At 39.4% G+C, this 17,346-nt stretch overlaps 1 protein-coding gene across 1 annotated transcript in view; it reads right to left on the bottom strand.

Moving 5' to 3' along the window:
• Positions 1-15,342, bottom strand: part of ZCWPW1 (zinc finger, CW type with PWWP domain 1) — a 25,080-nt gene extending 9,738 nt beyond the window's left edge. The window contains exons 1-13 of the mRNA XM_006896582.1: positions 15,321-15,342; positions 13,981-14,231; positions 13,591-13,669; positions 12,023-12,113; positions 10,966-11,114; positions 10,672-10,773; positions 9,628-9,744; positions 7,992-8,112; positions 7,174-7,249; positions 6,620-6,724; positions 5,004-5,087; positions 4,099-4,165; positions 3,628-3,695 (exon numbers count right to left, since the gene is read on the bottom strand). Coding sequence (XP_006896644.1) covers positions 3,628-3,695; positions 4,099-4,165; positions 5,004-5,087; positions 6,620-6,724; positions 7,174-7,249; positions 7,992-8,112; positions 9,628-9,744; positions 10,672-10,773; positions 10,966-11,114; positions 12,023-12,113; positions 13,591-13,669; positions 13,981-14,231; positions 15,321-15,342 — 1,332 coding nt within the window. The remainder of the gene's footprint in view (positions 1-3,627; positions 3,696-4,098; positions 4,166-5,003; positions 5,088-6,619; positions 6,725-7,173; positions 7,250-7,991; positions 8,113-9,627; positions 9,745-10,671; positions 10,774-10,965; positions 11,115-12,022; positions 12,114-13,590; positions 13,670-13,980; positions 14,232-15,320) is intronic.
• Between the last annotated feature and the right edge of the window lie 2,004 nt (positions 15,343-17,346).

Below are 17,346 nucleotides of genomic sequence, written 5' to 3'. Positions count from 1 at the left end.
GGAGAAAACAGTGCAACAATGAATGAATGAAAACCCCAAATCTCTGTAAATGTTCATTAAAACTAATAAAATTTTAAAAAAAGACAAAACTATCTAATTATTTTTTTATGATCCATACAGTCAAATGCTTTTGCAAAGTAAATAAAACAGACAAATATCTTCCTGGTACATTCTGCTCTTAGTCAAGATCCATCTGACAGGTTGACACACACACAAAAAAAGATCCATCTGATATTAGCATTTATATTCCTCATTCTAAACACTCTTGTGAATCCTACTTTAATTCCTGGTAGTTCCCTGTCAGTGTACTGTTTCAACAGTTTTTTAATTCAGAAAAATTTTACTTGCATGTGATATAGCTTATCTTGTTCAATAATTTCCACATTCTGCTGGATCAGCAATTAGGTAACCAGATAGTTCTCTTTCAGATTTCTTGGCACAGATGAGTGGGTTCTTCCAGTCTGTGCAGCATCCATTTGTTGAAACATCTCAATTGAAAGTCCATCAGTTTCTGGTGCATCACTTTTCAATAATATTTCCAGTGCAATACTTTTGGATTTCTTCCTTTGACATCATCCATTCTTGATCATATGCTACTTCCTGAGATCTCCAATACACTAAAACCACTACCATCAAGTCAATTCTGCCTCAATGTGACCCAAGTCACTATGGGAGAGTTAGAGCTGTCCCAAAGATTCCAATCTTTATGAGAAGCAACGAGTAGATTCAAACCACTAAAGTTTTGATTAGTAACACAGTGCTTCACTCACTGTGTCACAAGAGCCCCTTTGAAACTTTAATTTTTGTTGTTGTTGTTAGGTGGCATCGAGTCAAGTACACTCAGAAATCTCATGAACAGACCTGAACCCTGTCCTATTCTGGTGCCATCCTCACCATCTCTAACACACTTGAGTCCATCGCTGCAGCCACTTGTCAACCAACTCAGTGAGCGTCTTTCTCTCTTGTGCTGACTCTCTGCATTTCCAAGCATGATATCCCATTCCAAGAAAGAGCCTCTCCTAGCATCCTGCCCAAAGTATGAGAGATGAAGCTTCACCATCTTTGCCACCAAGGAGCACTCTGGCTGCACTTTTCCCAAGACACATCTGTTCTTTTGATCGTCCATGGGATATTCAGTACTCTTCTCCAACACCACAGCTCAAAGACATCAATTCTTCTGTCTTCTTTATTCATTGTCTAGCTCCCAGATGTGTAACAAGTGATTGAAAAGTCCATGACTTGAATCAGGTGCATCTTAGTATTCAAACTGATGTCATTGCTCTTCAGCATTTTGGAGAAGTCCTTGACAGTGGACTTGCCCAGTGCAATATGTCTCCTGGTCTCCTGACTGCTGGTACCAAGGGTGTTGATTGTTGATCCAAGCAAGATGAAATAACTGACAACTTCAATCCTTTCTTTATCTACCATGAGGTTGCCTACCGGTCCATTGATGAGGATTTCTGTTTTCTTGATGTTGAAATGCAATCCACACCAAAGGCTGTAGTCCTTGATCTTCTGCAGCAAGCATTTCAAGTCCTCTTTATTTTCAGCAAGCACAGTTGTTATCCTCTGCATGTACTTACTTTGTTGTTGTTATGTGTTAAGTTGCTTGCGACTCATAGCAATACTATGTACAAAAGCTCTGAACCCTGCTCCACCCTGAGCTAACCTTATTGTGTCTGACACACCTACTCCCACTATCCCAGGCGCTGAGTTAATACTTTCTTTAGGGAGATAGGAATAAAAAACTACTAAAAAAAAAATATATGACTTCATACTCACTAAAATGGTTATCTAAAATAATGTAAAACAATGATGTTGACAATGCCAAGAAATTGGACCCCTTATCAATTGCTGATGAGATTATAAAATGGTACAACCACTGGGAAAAAAGTTAAACATTTAATTCCTGTTAAAATTCATTACTGTCAATTCAGAAGTCATGGCTATCTTCCACTGGGTTTCTGAGGCTGTAAATCACTCAGGAGGAGATTACTCATCTTTCTGGTAAATTAAAATTGCAGGAGAGCATCAATCTTTGTAGGTTATCAGTGTAACTTCTTATGGACAGAGTTCCCTATAATTTCCATATGGTTCAGTCCACTCCAGATATATGCCCAAAGAATGAAAAGCAGAAACACAAACATATTATCTGTACATCAATGCCCATGCAGCCTTATCAGCCATAGACAAAAGGTGGAAACTGCCCAAATGTCCATCAACAGACACATGACCAAAACATATTACATACACTGAATGGAATAGTTCTCAGCCATAAAGAGAAATAAAGTCCTGATACTATAGATGAACCTTGAAAATATTATGCAGAATGAAAAAAGTCAGTCACAAAGGACAAAGATTATATGGTTCTACAGATGTGAATTATCTGAGAGGCATGAGGATGGAGACTGAACAATAAACAGGCCTATCGCAAACAGAAACACCAGAGAGCCTCACTCCTGTAACCATATATGGTCAAAAGAGCAGGATCTGTCCAAGCCCTGAAGTCAGGAAGAAGCAGGCTAGAAGGATTAATGGTGAAGAGGAAGTGGGAAAAGTGTGTGATTACACTGTAGTCTTGTAATTAATGTTATGAAATAAAATGTGTATCAATAAGTGAGTGAAAAACTAACATTTTTTGTAAACTTCCACACAAATCACAATAAAAAACAAAAATATTAAAAAGAAAAAAACTAAAGAAACAAATATCCTAAGTGTCCTAATACAGAAAATGGGATAGTGAACAGAGACACCAGTCTATAAAATTGTTCCATTAAAGTCGCTCCTTTAAAAAAAAATTGCTCCTTTAAAATTGTTACCATTAAAACAAGAGGAACATTTGGAACTGAGATGATAACAAAGACACAAAAGTCCTAGAGATGTGAGAATCAGAGGGGAAAAATGCAGAAGATAAGAATCTCTTTCCTCAGTGATAAAACCAGTCAGTCTGGGCTCCCAAGGCAGAGGCAGGAGGATTCCTTGGAAAATGTAAAACTATGTAACCAAAAATTTTTAAAGAGAAACTCCCATGGTCCTTATTTAAACCAACAGTCAAGTAGAGGGAAATGTAGAATAAAACTAAAAACCATTTCATATACCAATGTTTACTGGTTTAAGAGTGGTAGCACCCCCCACCCCCCAAGCCTTTAGTCACCCTTAGAACCTGGAACAAAACAGCACAACTCTCAGTTTATATCCTGCCCCTTCCAGCCTCATGAGCTTTATTCTTGGCCAAATGCTGCTTTTTTGACTCTAGAGTTGGTTGTTCTAAGGAGTGAGTATTTCTCTGGTTTTATTGTTCAAGTTACAAGTCTGTCATTGTTTGACTGAGAGTAACTTGAACAATAAAACCAGAGAAATACTCACTCCTTAGAACAACCAACTCTAGAGTCAAAAAAGCAGCATTTGGCCAAGAATAAAGCTCATGAGGCTGGAAGGGGCAGGATATAAAGATTGAAGGAAACGAAAATTACAGGGAAAAGTTTGGAAGTGTGGTATTGGTATTGTAATTAAAGTCATAAAACAAAATGTATATGAATAGCTGGATGGAAAGCAAATACTCTGTAAATTTTCACTCTAAATCACAATAAAATTAAATAATACATCAATGGTTAAGCTAAATCTTACTTTTTTTCCTTCTTCCATTTCGGACTCCATTTCTTCTTTCTCTAAGTCAGGCTCAGAAAGCATTAAGTCTAGAACAGAAGGGGGGGGGGGAAGATAGTCTAAATCCAGTGCAGTGGTTGGTGAATTAATGACTCTGATCTCAAATAACCATTATTTTCACTCCACCCTTTCTTTGTATCAACGATATTTTTCACCATAAAACATGATCCTAGATTCTGGATCAACCCTTTCAAAGTTCACCACTATTCAACATGTACCTTCTCTCCCCACTTCTTTTGTTTATTCTTTCCACCTGTCCATCCATCCCTTCCAGATACTTGGTCGATTATACACATTCACAAAGGGAAGCCTACAGAATTCAGAACTAAGCTGATGATATTGGACGTAAGACAAAGAAAAGCTTCAGCTGCTGCCTTCACACTGGAATCTCTCCTCTCCCTCTTCACTGTATCAGTCATCCATTTATCCCACCTTTTCCTTCCTCGGTACTGTCAAATCCATCGTATCGGCTGTGAAAACCAAACAAGTTCACCCGTTCCTGAGGGAAAAAACCAAAACATCATCTACCTTAGGAAACATAGTTTCCTCTCAAGATATATTTTTGCTATCTGTCTTCTAAATTTTAGCAATAAAGAATTTTGTTTCCATCATTTTCACATTAAGCTAACCAGAATTATTATGGATAGTAATTATCTTTTACTAATATAATTCAATGCATAGGTTGTTGTGGTTGTTGTTATGTGCCATTGAGTTGCTTGTGACTCATGTACAACAGCCCTAAACTCTGCTCTATCCTATGTCAATCTTATTGTCTCTGACACACCTACCCTGTTACCCCAGTCACTGAATCAATCCATCTCATCAAGGGTCTTCCTCTCCTGCGCTGTCCCTTCACCCTCCCAAGCATAATGTCCCCCTCCAAGGACAGGTCCCTCCTTGTAACATGTCCAAAGTACGTCAGACAAAGCTTCAGAATCCTTGCCACCAAGGAGCATAGGTGAGAAGAAAAAAAAAATCTGTTATTCTTCACCCTACTCCACTCTCAAAGCAGAGTTTGAGGGTAAAAACTCTTTGTATAAAACAAAGGTTAGGCCTTAAACATCTGAAACTCAGAGTTTCAGGGAGATAGGATGTCCCTTCCACTAGACTGGTCCTGTCTGGGCTAACAAAATGATCCTATTTGTCCAAGGGCAAGGAAAATACTGGATGGGTTAAGGTGTCAATGGAATGTGGCCTGGGAAGGAAAGAATAGTATCAGAAGGCCAAGGCTGTAATAGGGAAAGACAATTTGGTTTTCTGCAATGTGGTGTTTATGCTTTACTTTGTGTCCCAGGTTTCAGAAAGGAAAGGGTATGTAGGCCTGAACACTCCCCCACCTGAATGCTGATCTGTTCTGCTGCCTGAGCCATCAGGAGAGCTGCCTTGAGTTTCTGGCTGAAGTCCTTGTTCTTGAACTTTTTCTGAAGTGAAAGATCAGAGTCAATGATAAATATTTACTTAAAGATTAGAGTCAACACATCCACAAAACTTACAGAAAACTCCAACGCCTTATGTGGTGCTGTGAGTCTGTTGTTCAAGATGGCTTTTCCAGGCCATTGCCCTTGATGACTGGGCACGTGACTGGGAGGAAACATGACACTAGGAGAGGTTCATCTATCCAAAAGGGGACTAACTAGTTTTGCCATTCCACCAGGTTTAAATTGAGCAGGTTCTGCAGCAGAAATTTGCTCATTACTAGCAAGAAGGAAGCAGGTAATGCTTTTGAAGCCAGAGATTCCTGCGTCAGTTAAACTAGGGACTGTAAGAGGGCAGTAGCAGCAGCACCTAACCTGGGACCGTTGCCAGAGTCAGCCAGTAATAGAGCTAACCTGGGACTGCTTCCTCACAGAGCAGGGCCTTTGCCCAAGCTTGATGGAGGCCTAGGGAGGAGATGCCATCATTGGCAGGACTAAAAAAACTTTGCGACTCTGGCCTAAAGCCACAAGGCTGAAGGCTGAAGAGCTATTGAGCACACTTCAGAAGTTGTTTTGACTGAGAAACTGCCAACCTGATTATTAACTTCTCCAATATACATACCCCATAATTATGAATATTGTTCTGTGTGGTCTGTGTAGTTATTGCAGTGGATTTCAGACCCAGTAGAGCAGTTTAACTTAGTATAAAGTGATGTGAAAGTGTGGAAGATACATTTGACCTCATAGGAACTGGCTTTGTGTGTGGATGCTGTTGATGGAGACAGTTCCAAATGGAGTTAGTTAGAGGTCAGACTCAGCCACTCCCTCATTGCTCTCATTCCTTTTATACCTCAACAAGCAAAACCACAAACAACCCAACTACAAAATTAGCAGGAGATATGAAAAGACATTTCAACAAAGAAGATCCTGAGATGTCCAATAAACACACGAAGAGATTCGAGTTCATTAGTTCCTGTTGTTATTTTGTTGTTATGTGCAGTGGAGTTGGAATCAACTCACAGTTGAGCTTCCAGCAGGTTTCTAGAGGCAGTAAATTGCATGGGAGGAGATTCCTCTGGTGGATTTGAACCACATGCCTTAGGGCTGACAGTACAACTTCTCACCACTATGCCACCAGAGCTCCCTGCCAGACCTGTTTTTTGAAGCATCTCCAGGTGAACTTGATATGGCAACTTTTTAGCTGATAGTTGTAGTAGGTAGAGTCCAGAAATGTTTAGTAACATGTTATAATGCACAGCAGTTTCCCATCCCAAAGAAGAATCTAGTCTAAAATGGCAATAAGGTTATAATTGGAAAAATGACTTCGAAAAAAGAAAGGAGACTGAGAAAAAGCATTACTCTGTTATAATCCTGATAGAAAGAAAAACCCCTCATGAATAACCTCACCCTTGACACACTTGGTCAGACATGGGATTTCCCACCAACACAGCTTCCCCTGGGAGAAAATCAAGTTTTAAAAAGGTAGGTTAAATTTTCACGTTTCCTGTATCAAGCACGACTAACTCCAGGTTGCTTACCACTCCAGCCAGCTCCAGGGACAGCTCCTGAAAGTTCTTTAGCATGTTGACTGGGATCCAAGCACGAGAAACAGTGTCTCCAAAAAATGTTATGTGGTACTTAGACTGAAATAAAAGATAGTCCTGTGATGACCTCTTGTCCTCTCCCTGCTCTCAACTTCTAGCCAGAAAAACCAGAGGAAGAACTGAAAATTCACAGTGAAGGAGATACCTGGTCTTATCTGCTCCTTTAAGTCTGACTCACCAACCCAGCCTCATTCCATTTTTCTTCCATTCTGACCTCAGGAATCCTAATCAAGGTATATTTATCAAAATCATAATGTCTTCATAATGGACACTTAATCAGGTACAAATTTGTGTCTCTGTATGAGTACTTACATCTGGGTTTGTCACTCTAGTTAAGTGTTCTTTTTCTGCATGTGGCTGAGAGCTATGTTTGTTTATAACTATACATCTGTTAAAATGGATTTTTCATTACTTTTGCCTGAGACTCCCCCTCCCTTGAACCTCTTATTTCATAAAGAAGATCAACTGTTAAGTGACAGGAAACTTACTGGTAGTGAATCAAGGTGAGAAGCAAAGAGAAAATATTCTCCCAGATCAGGATCAGATTCTACCATGCCTGGCCACCTGATGAAGGGATTGATGCAGTAGAAAGAAGAGTTTGATGAACAGAAAAAAAAAATCATCAATATACATGTACTGAAAGGGACAATACATTGTTCAAACAAAAAGATCCCAGGGGTAGACACCCTGTCAACTCCTTCTAGTGGATGCAACAAACAGCTGAAATGACTTCCATCAATGTACAAAGCAGCTCAGAATCTTTCTAGTAAAAGTATCTTATCCTTCTACATCCTCCCTCGACCCTGAGAATCAAATCTTGTTTTCTTTACAGTGTATGACTCACATCTCAATGCTGGGTGGTTGTTGTGTTTTTTCCCCCTACAAAAGTCATCCTACCTGTCCTATTAGGGAGCCCTGGTGGTTTAGTGGTAAGGAGTTAGACAACCAACCCAGTAGTTTGAAACTACCAGAAGCTTCACATGAGAAAGATGGGCAATCTGTGCAATTCATAGTCTCTGAAAACTCACTGGAGGATCAGCTATGAGTCCCTTCTGACCTGATGCTACCAACAACAACACTTCCAACTTACTGAGTATTATATCATCCGATCCTTATTCCCAGCAGAAAATCACCTCCACCTTACAACCTCTAGAAAATGTGTTGGGACTTTATCTTTCTGCTTACTCCCTGCTACTAAGGCAGGTTCCATTTCCATGAGATGTGCTTTCCATTTTCTCCCCTTCCTCCTTGAATCTACTTATCCCATATACAAGAAGGGAATTCTGACTAGTTCATGGTGCACTACCAGGGGTAACCATATTGCTTAGCCCAGATGATGGATCCTGGGATGTAGGAGGCATAAGCCACATCACTTTCAGGCCCTATCCAGGTCTCCTCAGGAATATCACAGCGATTATACTCCACGTCTGTTGAAAAAGAGAAAGAAGAAAGGAGAAAAAATTTTCATAAGGTAAAAATCTGCATGAGAATAGGGAAAGGCAGAAGATGAAACAGAAAAGGCTCTTGGAGAAGGGTGTGCAGAAGGAAGAGTAAAGATCCATAAAGAAAGTGCCAGTAGAGCCCATCAACAAATGAATGGACAGAAAACCTATGTGACATCACACAATGGAATACTATATGACATTGAAAAACAAGGAAATAGAAAACATTACACAACATGGGAGAGCCTTGAGGACATTGTGCTAAGTGAAATATCTCAGTCATGAAAGGACAAATACTGCATAACACTGTTGTTATAAAATAGGACAGACATGGGGGAGTTGGGGAGGCAATGGGGAGAGTTGATAGACAATGAACACTGCATTAGAACACATGAGTGGAAGAACTGTCCAGAAGGAATATATAATTATGCATTATATGTGTAAAAACAACCTGGAACAAGAGGTGCATTGTGGAGTGGGCTGGGGGGAGGGAAAGGGAAAAGGAGGAGAAAATGTACAACAATGAATTAATGAGAGAGAGAGAGAGAGAGAAGTGTTACTAGAGCCCAGAGATGTAGGAAAACTACTTCTGCATATTCTATAGCAAGTGATTCCAAATATCTGCTCTTATTCCACCCTGTCTGGTTCTGCTTCTAATTAGTACCACAACAGTAACTTCTCTGAGACAGTTTCCTCATCTGGAAAATAATTTAGCTGGTCTCTGTAATGATAAACTCTCTCAATAAAGAGTTTCAAATATTCTAGAATTCTAAACTCACTAGGTCGCTTTCATTTGCTCTTCTCTGTTTATCTCATTATTCTCCCTATTCATTAACCAATGCCAATAATCTAATCAGGACTGACAAAGTCAGGCCAGTATGAAGGAAATGGAATTCATGCATAAGTTTAAGATTCCATCCCTTTTCCCAAAAACTTAACTTTGCTGAATATTTTCCATGCAGAACACTATGCCCAGAATAATTTTGTGTGTGTGCATTTGTAAATTTTTTTATTTTTTTCTTCCTTTATTGATATTTTAACTAAAGTTTATAGAAAACTTGGATTTCCATTCATTCATTGTTGCACATTTTTACCTCCCTATCCTCCACCAGTTGTTTTTCTCTTTAAAAAGATTCTTTCATTGTTGCTCAATTTCTTCCGTCCCCCAACCCCTCAGTCCATTTTGCTATGCACCTCTTATTCTGGACTATTGTCATGCAAATAATACATAATCATATATTCCTTTTAGACAGTTCTTTCCCTCATCTGTTTCAATGCAGTGTTCATTATTTATCTCCTCTTTTCTTAAGTTTCCTGCCCAGAATAAACTTGATATGATAGAAAGATTCCTCCCTCTCTTCCAAGGGTACGAGGACCATCTCAGTGGTAAAGACACATAGGTAATATTCCATCTAAAGGATAGAGAGAGAGAGGAAGAAAGGAAAATTAATAAAATGTGGGGGCAAAAAAACCCAACCAAACATTTCCGCTCCATTCTACCTGTATTCTGATCACAAGACCAATTTTCTGGGAGAATAGAAGGGTCAATGTTCCCTCGTAGCTGCCTCCATTTTTCACAGTTTGGAGAAGAACACTGGACCCAGACTAGACAATGACCTGTGATGTGGGAGGGGTAAAAATAGAAATGAAAGACTTTAAAGTGTGTTCTTTCTTCTACAATATGTTGTTGTTGTTAGGAACCATCAGGTCGACTACAACTTATAGTGACCTTAGAAACAACAGATCTGAACATTCCCTATCCTGCACAATCCTCATGCTCTCTGATATACTCAAATCCATTGTTACAGTCACCAGTCAATCCATCTTGTTTTATAGGTAAAATTAATACACTTTTTCCTTCCACCAAATCATACAGGCACATAAACCCTTAGATATCAGCTAGGCTAATCCTGGACTTAAAAATGGAAAACTAAGATTCAGGGAAGACAACAGACTAGATGAAAATCAGTCCACTGGTGGCAGAACTAGATTGAGAATTCAGGTTTCATATCCCAATTCTTCTTTTTATTATTATTATTTTGTGTGTCTGTGTACCGTCAAATCGGATCTGACTGGTACAGGAGGAGATTGTCCCTCCTTTCCCGGCACAGCATCTGGTGGATTTGAACCATGCACCTCTAGAATTGCAGTGCAGCTTTTTGCCACTAGGCCACCAGAGCTCCCCTCCCAATTCTTCTTCTACATCAAGAACGAGGTTTGGTCTCTTCCCTCCTAGTGTCTGGTTCTCTGTCATGATTGAAAAGTTCTTTTTGTATACAATGTACAGAGTTGTTATCTAAATAACTGATTTGCTAAATGATCAAGCAGTAATTTTTAGGATTAAAAAGCTCACTATTCTAAAAAAGATCCATTAATCTATCATTTCTCAATCCAAACATTCCTTTTATCCATTACCTTCCAAACTCCCACACTCTGAATATTCCACATCCTCTAAGCTGATCCAAGGTCCTATCCAGCCTCAATCCTCTGGACTATCTCAATTTTCAAGCCCAAGAAAATTTTCCAAACCATAACCAAACTCACCAAAACCACCACTCTCTCCTTTTTGTGGTTCCTTGATCTGAGGACAATTTGGAATAATGTTCTTTGTTTGTTCTTCCTGTTCATGTTCCAATTCCTCATTTTCTACAAATACAAGACAAAAACCAGAGGAAGGGCTGAAAAAATAATTTTATAGGCCAGAAAAAAGGAAGAATCTCAATAGTTAGTTTCAAGCCTTCAACTGAAAATTCTCAGCCTTCCTACTGTCACTTTCCCAATTTCCCAATCTTCCCACTTGGGCCAAATGGCTAAATAAATATATTGGACCATACTCACGCGCTCCCTTCTTTCTTTTGTTTAAGGAGAGTCTTTTGAATTTTTTCTCAGAAAATGCAGGATCTAGCTGGTCTGGCTTAGATTCATTTACCTTGGGGACAACTTCATTTTGCTGAGACGCTGGAGTATGAGGTACAGTTAGCTCGTCTCTGAAAAGGAGAAATTATTTTTGTTTCTTTAGATAGAAAGGAGAACTTTGCAGTACTCTTCTTCTGAACAACCCAAGAGTAAAAGTGAAGTTGTTGTGGTTATTGTTGTTAAGTGCCATCGAATCGAGCAAAACTCATAGCAACCCTATGATCAAAAGACCTGAATCCTGTTCTAGAACTATTGTCATTTCTCTAAGTTCATAGGGTTTCCAGAGGCAGGTTGTTTAGGAAGTGGATGCCTCTCCTGTTTCCAAGCCTGTGTTAATCTGGGAGCTCCACCAAACACTGTTCACTATGAATACCATTATGGCATCTGACATACCAGTAGCAGTGCAACCCCAAGTTATCTAAGTAAAGGGAATTGACAGACCAGTCCTAAACCACTTAGAAGAATGTTCATTCCAAACACAGTTAACACTAGGCCTGACTTAAATACCCAGGCACCGATTGGCTCTAAATAAGAGGTTACCAGCCCACAGCTCATTGTTAGCCAAATTCAGCAAATCCAATCAGCTCTCACATGGTTGAGAATGCAATATAAACAACCAAACAGTCCACAGCTGATCCTCGACCAAAACAAGAAGAACCCACCTTTCAGAATCAAATGGCTTTGCACATGAGCCTCCAAGGTCAAGACTCATTCAGGACTCAGTAAACTTTTAAATACCCAAGCCCTCTACCAGGTCCTGACTGGATCTAAACAAGAAGCTACTAGCTCACAGCTCATTGTTAAGAGAAGGAAAACAATCTTTGGCCCTCTAAAATTTCCTTTTATCAACCTATTTGCTTACTTTTCACAATTTAAATAGGCATCTTTGCAGAGAAAAGAATAGCTAAATGGAAAGCTCAGGATTTACCAATACTAAGTCCACTCTGTGATCAATTCACCTGAGGGGGTATAAACTTACCCATCAGTATTATCATTATCAGCAGTAATAGAAGCAATTCCTGGTCCCTTAGCTGTCTGGATACATCCTACACGCTGGGCACAAGATGTCTCTGAAAAACGAAGGCCAGATCCTACCCCTTCCCAAATAAAATATTATAAGCAGAGAAGTAATAAAAGAAAACACTCCCTTATTTCCTAATTTTCTTTTTCTAATCGTTTCTTTCCTATAAATATGTCCCACCCTTGGCCTGGAAAAATCTTTTAGCCTCTTGTCACAGAATTTTAGATCTAAATTTTAAGACCCAACTACAAATCTACATTTTTGTATGGATTTTCAGATTCATGTGTGTCATTGCAGGATAGTTAGATAATGCTAATTTATTTTGTGCTGCTGTTGTTAGGTGTTGCTTAGTTGACTAGGACTCATAGTAATTCTATGAACAACAGAGCAAAACTCTGCCCTATATTTCAGTGTCCTTAAAATCTTCATCATGCTCAAGAGTTTTATTTTGTATGCATAATGAAAATCATATGTACTGTGTTTTATATAATTTTTTCCTTATATTCTGTCTAGCAGTACAAATACACCCGACAGTGGTGAAAAATGTCTTTAACTTCATGACCTTGGGAGAAAGTCTCAGTGCCTACAATACAGAGTTCTTTACCCTAAAAATCAAATGCCTGTTGTTTTCTGTCATCGATCAGAATTAATTGCCCATCTTTCTCCTGCTAAACTGATGGTAGATTTGAACTAGGTGCTCTGGGCTATGGGTTAGCAGTACAACTTTTTACCCACCAGACCAGCAGAGTTCCAATCTCTAAGAATACACTAAAATGGTATTAGATATACAAAAGTAAATGGAGACTGTTCTCTAAGTGTGAGAAAAATAATTTCTCTTTTCTAAGTAGTTTGCAACATATAGCAATGCATTTAAATGATTCTGAAGCAAGAATTTAAGGAAATATGTCACTCACTGCTGTTAAGGTCTAAACTGACTCAGCTGACCCTCCAGCAGGTTTCTGGAGGCTATAAATCACAGGAAGGAGGCTGTCCATCTTTCTTTCTCTGGGTTGTTGGTGGATTTGAACCGTCAAAGACAGTACCTTTGAGTTAGCAATGCAACTCAACTCCCTAAGGACTATACCACTAAAGCTAAGCAAATATGTTGCTATTATGTACTACCAAGTTGGAACTAACTCATAGCTGGACCCTCTAGCCAGTTTTCAGAGGCAATAAATTGCATAGGAGGAGATGGTCTCACCTTCTTCCAAAGAGAAGCCCAGTGGATTCAAACTATGTGCCTTTGGGCTGTCAGCACAACTCAGTAAGACTGTATTTAAATTGTGACACCAATGTAACATAGATTTTTAAATTAAATGTCTTTAATGTTTATATATGTAAAGCTGGTTTACCTATAGCTTTGTTGTTAATATATTAAATGCTTTAAAATACTAAAAGTTCCATGGAATTTAGTATCTCACTCAGGAAGATGAAAGAAAGAGGGAAAGCTGTCAAACTTTTTCTACACTTAAAATAATAATCACTTTGGCCAACTGCAACTCTCTCTCTCTCACTGTGAGCCGTACCCAAGCACTCCTCTATGGACTTCCGCAGCACAGTCTGGACAATCTCCTCAAATTCTGCATTGCTAAGACTTGTTCTTTCCTGCAGAGACAAGGACAGGAGAATTAAACTGCTTATCTTTCTTTCCATAGTTTCCTCTCAGACCAATCAGGAAAATAGCCATTAGACAAACAGGGAAATTCACAAGATTTGGAGTATGAAATTCCATAAATGAGCCTAGATTCCCTTTACTAGGGAATGAAGAAGTCAAAAGGAAAATACTTGTAAAGCCTCTATCCACTTCTACCCCCACCTCGACCTTTACCTCCCCATTTTTTTTTTATTTGTCTAGCTCAGGTACAGAGTGGGCAAAGAAAGATTGTCCTAGTAGAATCCATCAATGTTATTGATACCTTTTCTGCTTTCTTCTCTGAGTGCTTGTGTAAGTTTTTTCCTTTCTTATTTTGGCCACCGACTGGGCCATTCTCTGTTGTTGCTTTTTCATTCTTCTCTAACTTGGCCTTTGACAGACTTGGCATGTTTTCTCTCTCTGGGGAAGTATTCTCCAGAGGGTCTTCCTTTAGTGAGTTAGGGCTAGCAGGCATCAATCCATGCACTTTTTGTGTAGGTGGAGCAAAACGTCTCTTTGGTCTTTTCCCACATTCTGCAATAAATTCAATCATCAAGCAGAATTTATAAAACATAGAATCTAGTGTTGATATTACCTAACATTGTCTATTGAGTGGTCATAGGAGAATTATCTGGATAGACTAACAAATTCAGATTTCTATGCCTTTCGTTTCCTCCTTCCCTCTCCCTCCTCAGCCCTAAGAGTCTGATATAGTCTGGAAAAAGGTCCACTAATCTGTAATTTTATCAGGCTATGTAGATATTTCTGGTACACTCTCAGGTTTGGGAACCACTGAGTAATAAACATAAGTATACAGAAGGTGAATTTTTCAAATGCAAATGTGAAATTTTTTAATTTACTGCTTTTAACTTTGGATAAAATGTTCTAGAGTACTGGATTAATAAATATATATATAATTTTTAAATAAAATTAGAGATAGTAAAATTTCTACTCTTGAGATTCCTTCTGCCTTTCCCTTTAGTTAAAATCTACAAATTATTCACAACTCAGCTCTTATGCCACCTCCTCCATGAAAACTACACTGATCCTCCCAAGTATAAGTAATATCTCTTTCACCTGAGCTTTCACAGTACTTTGTAGTGCCACTGCAGCATTTACCACACTCACATTTATGGTCTGTTGTTGTTGTTGTTAAGTGCTGTCGAGTCATAGCGACCCTATGAACGAAAGACCTGGACACTTGTATAACTTTCATCGTTTCTCCAGGTTTCGTGAGGCAAGCTATTTTGGAAGTGGATGCCACTCCTGCTTCCAAGCTTGTTTGAATCGGGGAGCTCCACCAAACGCTGTCCACCATGGGAAACCATTCTTGCATTTGACGTATCAGTGTCACAGTGTTCAGCTTCACAGCCACCACGAGTTACCTCTGTCCATTTTTGGTCTACATATATAATTATATTTTCTCTCCCTACTAAACCATGTATTCCATGAGCAGAAGAGCGTCTAAGGCATATTTCCACTGTTCAAAATATCTAACAAGATTATTTTAACAGTGTGGACATAAAAACATATGAACTAGGTTGCCCTTTTGCAGTAAAGGTTCCCTCAGGATCAAGTGCTGATAAAGAGGAGGAAAATCAGAGAAATGAACTCTTGACTCACCTTTATTTTGCAGTGTTGTCATCCTTCAACTCTGAGGCTACCTTCCTTTGCCTCTGAAAGAAATGAATTGCTAAAACTGACTACATGTAATACAAACTTTCTTCTCCCCCACTGAGTTCTTGAGCTTAGATAGCCTTGCCTGGGATCCTACATTTTTGTGTTTCTAGTGACATAGAGAATTGCATTGCTAATCCAAAGGCCATACCTCTCTGACAGCTCAAATCTACCAATGACTCCTCTTAAGAAGGGCGATAACCTCTATGTCTTTTACAGCCTTGGAAATCCAACGGAGGGTCAGATAAGAGCCAGTACTGACTAGTATAGCAATGCACTAGAGTGAGCCCAGGTAGACTAGATTTCTACTTCTTCAGTACTGAAAACAAGTTACTATTTTTTAAAAAATTAGTAATGATATTTAATATTTTAAATGTCTAGAACTATTTCCATAGTGAGAGAGGCACTTAGGAGTATGTGGAAGGACTCAGCAGGTAACATTTGATCCATTGCATTGGATAAATCTACTGTCCAGTCTCTCTTTAAAGTGCTAAAGAGCAAGGATGCCACTTTTAATACGAAGGTGTGCCTGACCCAAGTTCTGGTAGTTTCAATAATCTCTAATGCATGTGAAAGTTGGAAAATTAAGGGGAGCTCTGGTGGCCTAATGGCAAGAAACTGCAACTACAATCCCAGAGGTGCACGGTTCAAATCCACCAGATGCTCTGCCGGGGAAGGAGGGGCCATCTCCTCCTGTACCAGTCAGATCTGATTTGACGGTACACGCACACAAAAATAATAAAATAAAATAAAAAAAAGAAAATTACTTAAAAAACAAAACAACTTATGCATTTGAATTATGATGTTGGCAAAGGTTACCGAATATCCCACGGAAAGTGAAAAAAACAAATCTGTCTTGCTTTGGGCATGCTGTCAGGATGTACCAGTCCTGGAAAAAGACATCATGTTGGGGGAAGTAAAGGGTTAGTGAAGGAGAGGAAGATGCTGACCCTCGAGGAGATAGAATGATACAGTAACTGCAACAGCGGGCTTGAGTTAGAGATTGTAGGGATGATGCAGGATTGCTAGGAAGATGCCATACGGGGCAAGAAAGCAAAGTTACAGCAAGTTAACTGCTCCCTGATGGAAATTCATAATCTACCAATGGGAAAAGAAGAAACATCCTAGGAAAGCGACTTTCCCTAATTCAGGCATGCACAAAGCATGGGGAAGACTGGGGAAAAGTAGCTGAAGACTGAGTTGTAATAGAAATATAATAGATTAACATTATGGTTTTGCTCCCCCCTTAAAGGTGGACAAAAACAAATTATGGAGGAAAAGGTACAAAAGACCCAGATCTAGAGCATGATCTTTGGACTCTAACTTACATTAAATTGGACAATATCAGGACATTACCTCATGCTGCAGAGACTATGATGTTGTTGTTGTTGTTGTTATGTGCTGTCCAGTCAGTCACCTGTGACTCATAGCGACCCTATGTACAACAGCCCTAAACCCTGCTCTATCCTGTGCCAATCTTATTGTCTCTGACACACCTACCCAGTCACTGAATCAATCCATTTTATCGAGGGTCCTCCTCTCCTGCGTTGTCCCTCCACCCCTTTCTAAGAACCAGTCCCTCCTTGCAACATGTCCAAAGTATGTCAGACAAAGCTTTAGAATTCTTGCCTCCAAGGAGCAGCCTGGCTTCACCCTCTCCAGGACAAACTTGTTTGTTCTCTTAGCAGTCCATGGTGTATACAATACTCTTCTCTAGCACCACAGCTCAAAGCATCAATTCTCCTATCATCCTTAGTCACTGTTCAGCTCTCTGATGCATAGCAAGTAATTGCAAAGACCATGGCCTAGAACAAGCACACCTTAGTCTCCAGACTGACATCATTGCTCTTCGGTACTTTGGAGAGGTCTCAGAGGGTTCTATCTATCTTTGGGGGATTCTATCCATTGATAGTAAAAATAAAATCCAATGTCAGTCTAGATACAAAGGTGTGCCTAATCCAGGCCATGGTCT

The sequence above is a fragment of the Elephantulus edwardii genome, unplaced genomic scaffold, assembly GCF_000299155.1.
Source record: "Elephantulus edwardii isolate Elephantulus edwardi_28Jun2011 unplaced genomic scaffold, EleEdw1.0 scaffold00186, whole genome shotgun sequence".
In the NCBI taxonomy this organism is placed as follows: Eukaryota; Metazoa; Chordata; class Mammalia; order Macroscelidea; family Macroscelididae; genus Elephantulus; species Elephantulus edwardii.
Note: the sequence above shows the minus strand (reverse complement) of the source record. Positions and strands in the feature narration are given on the sequence as shown.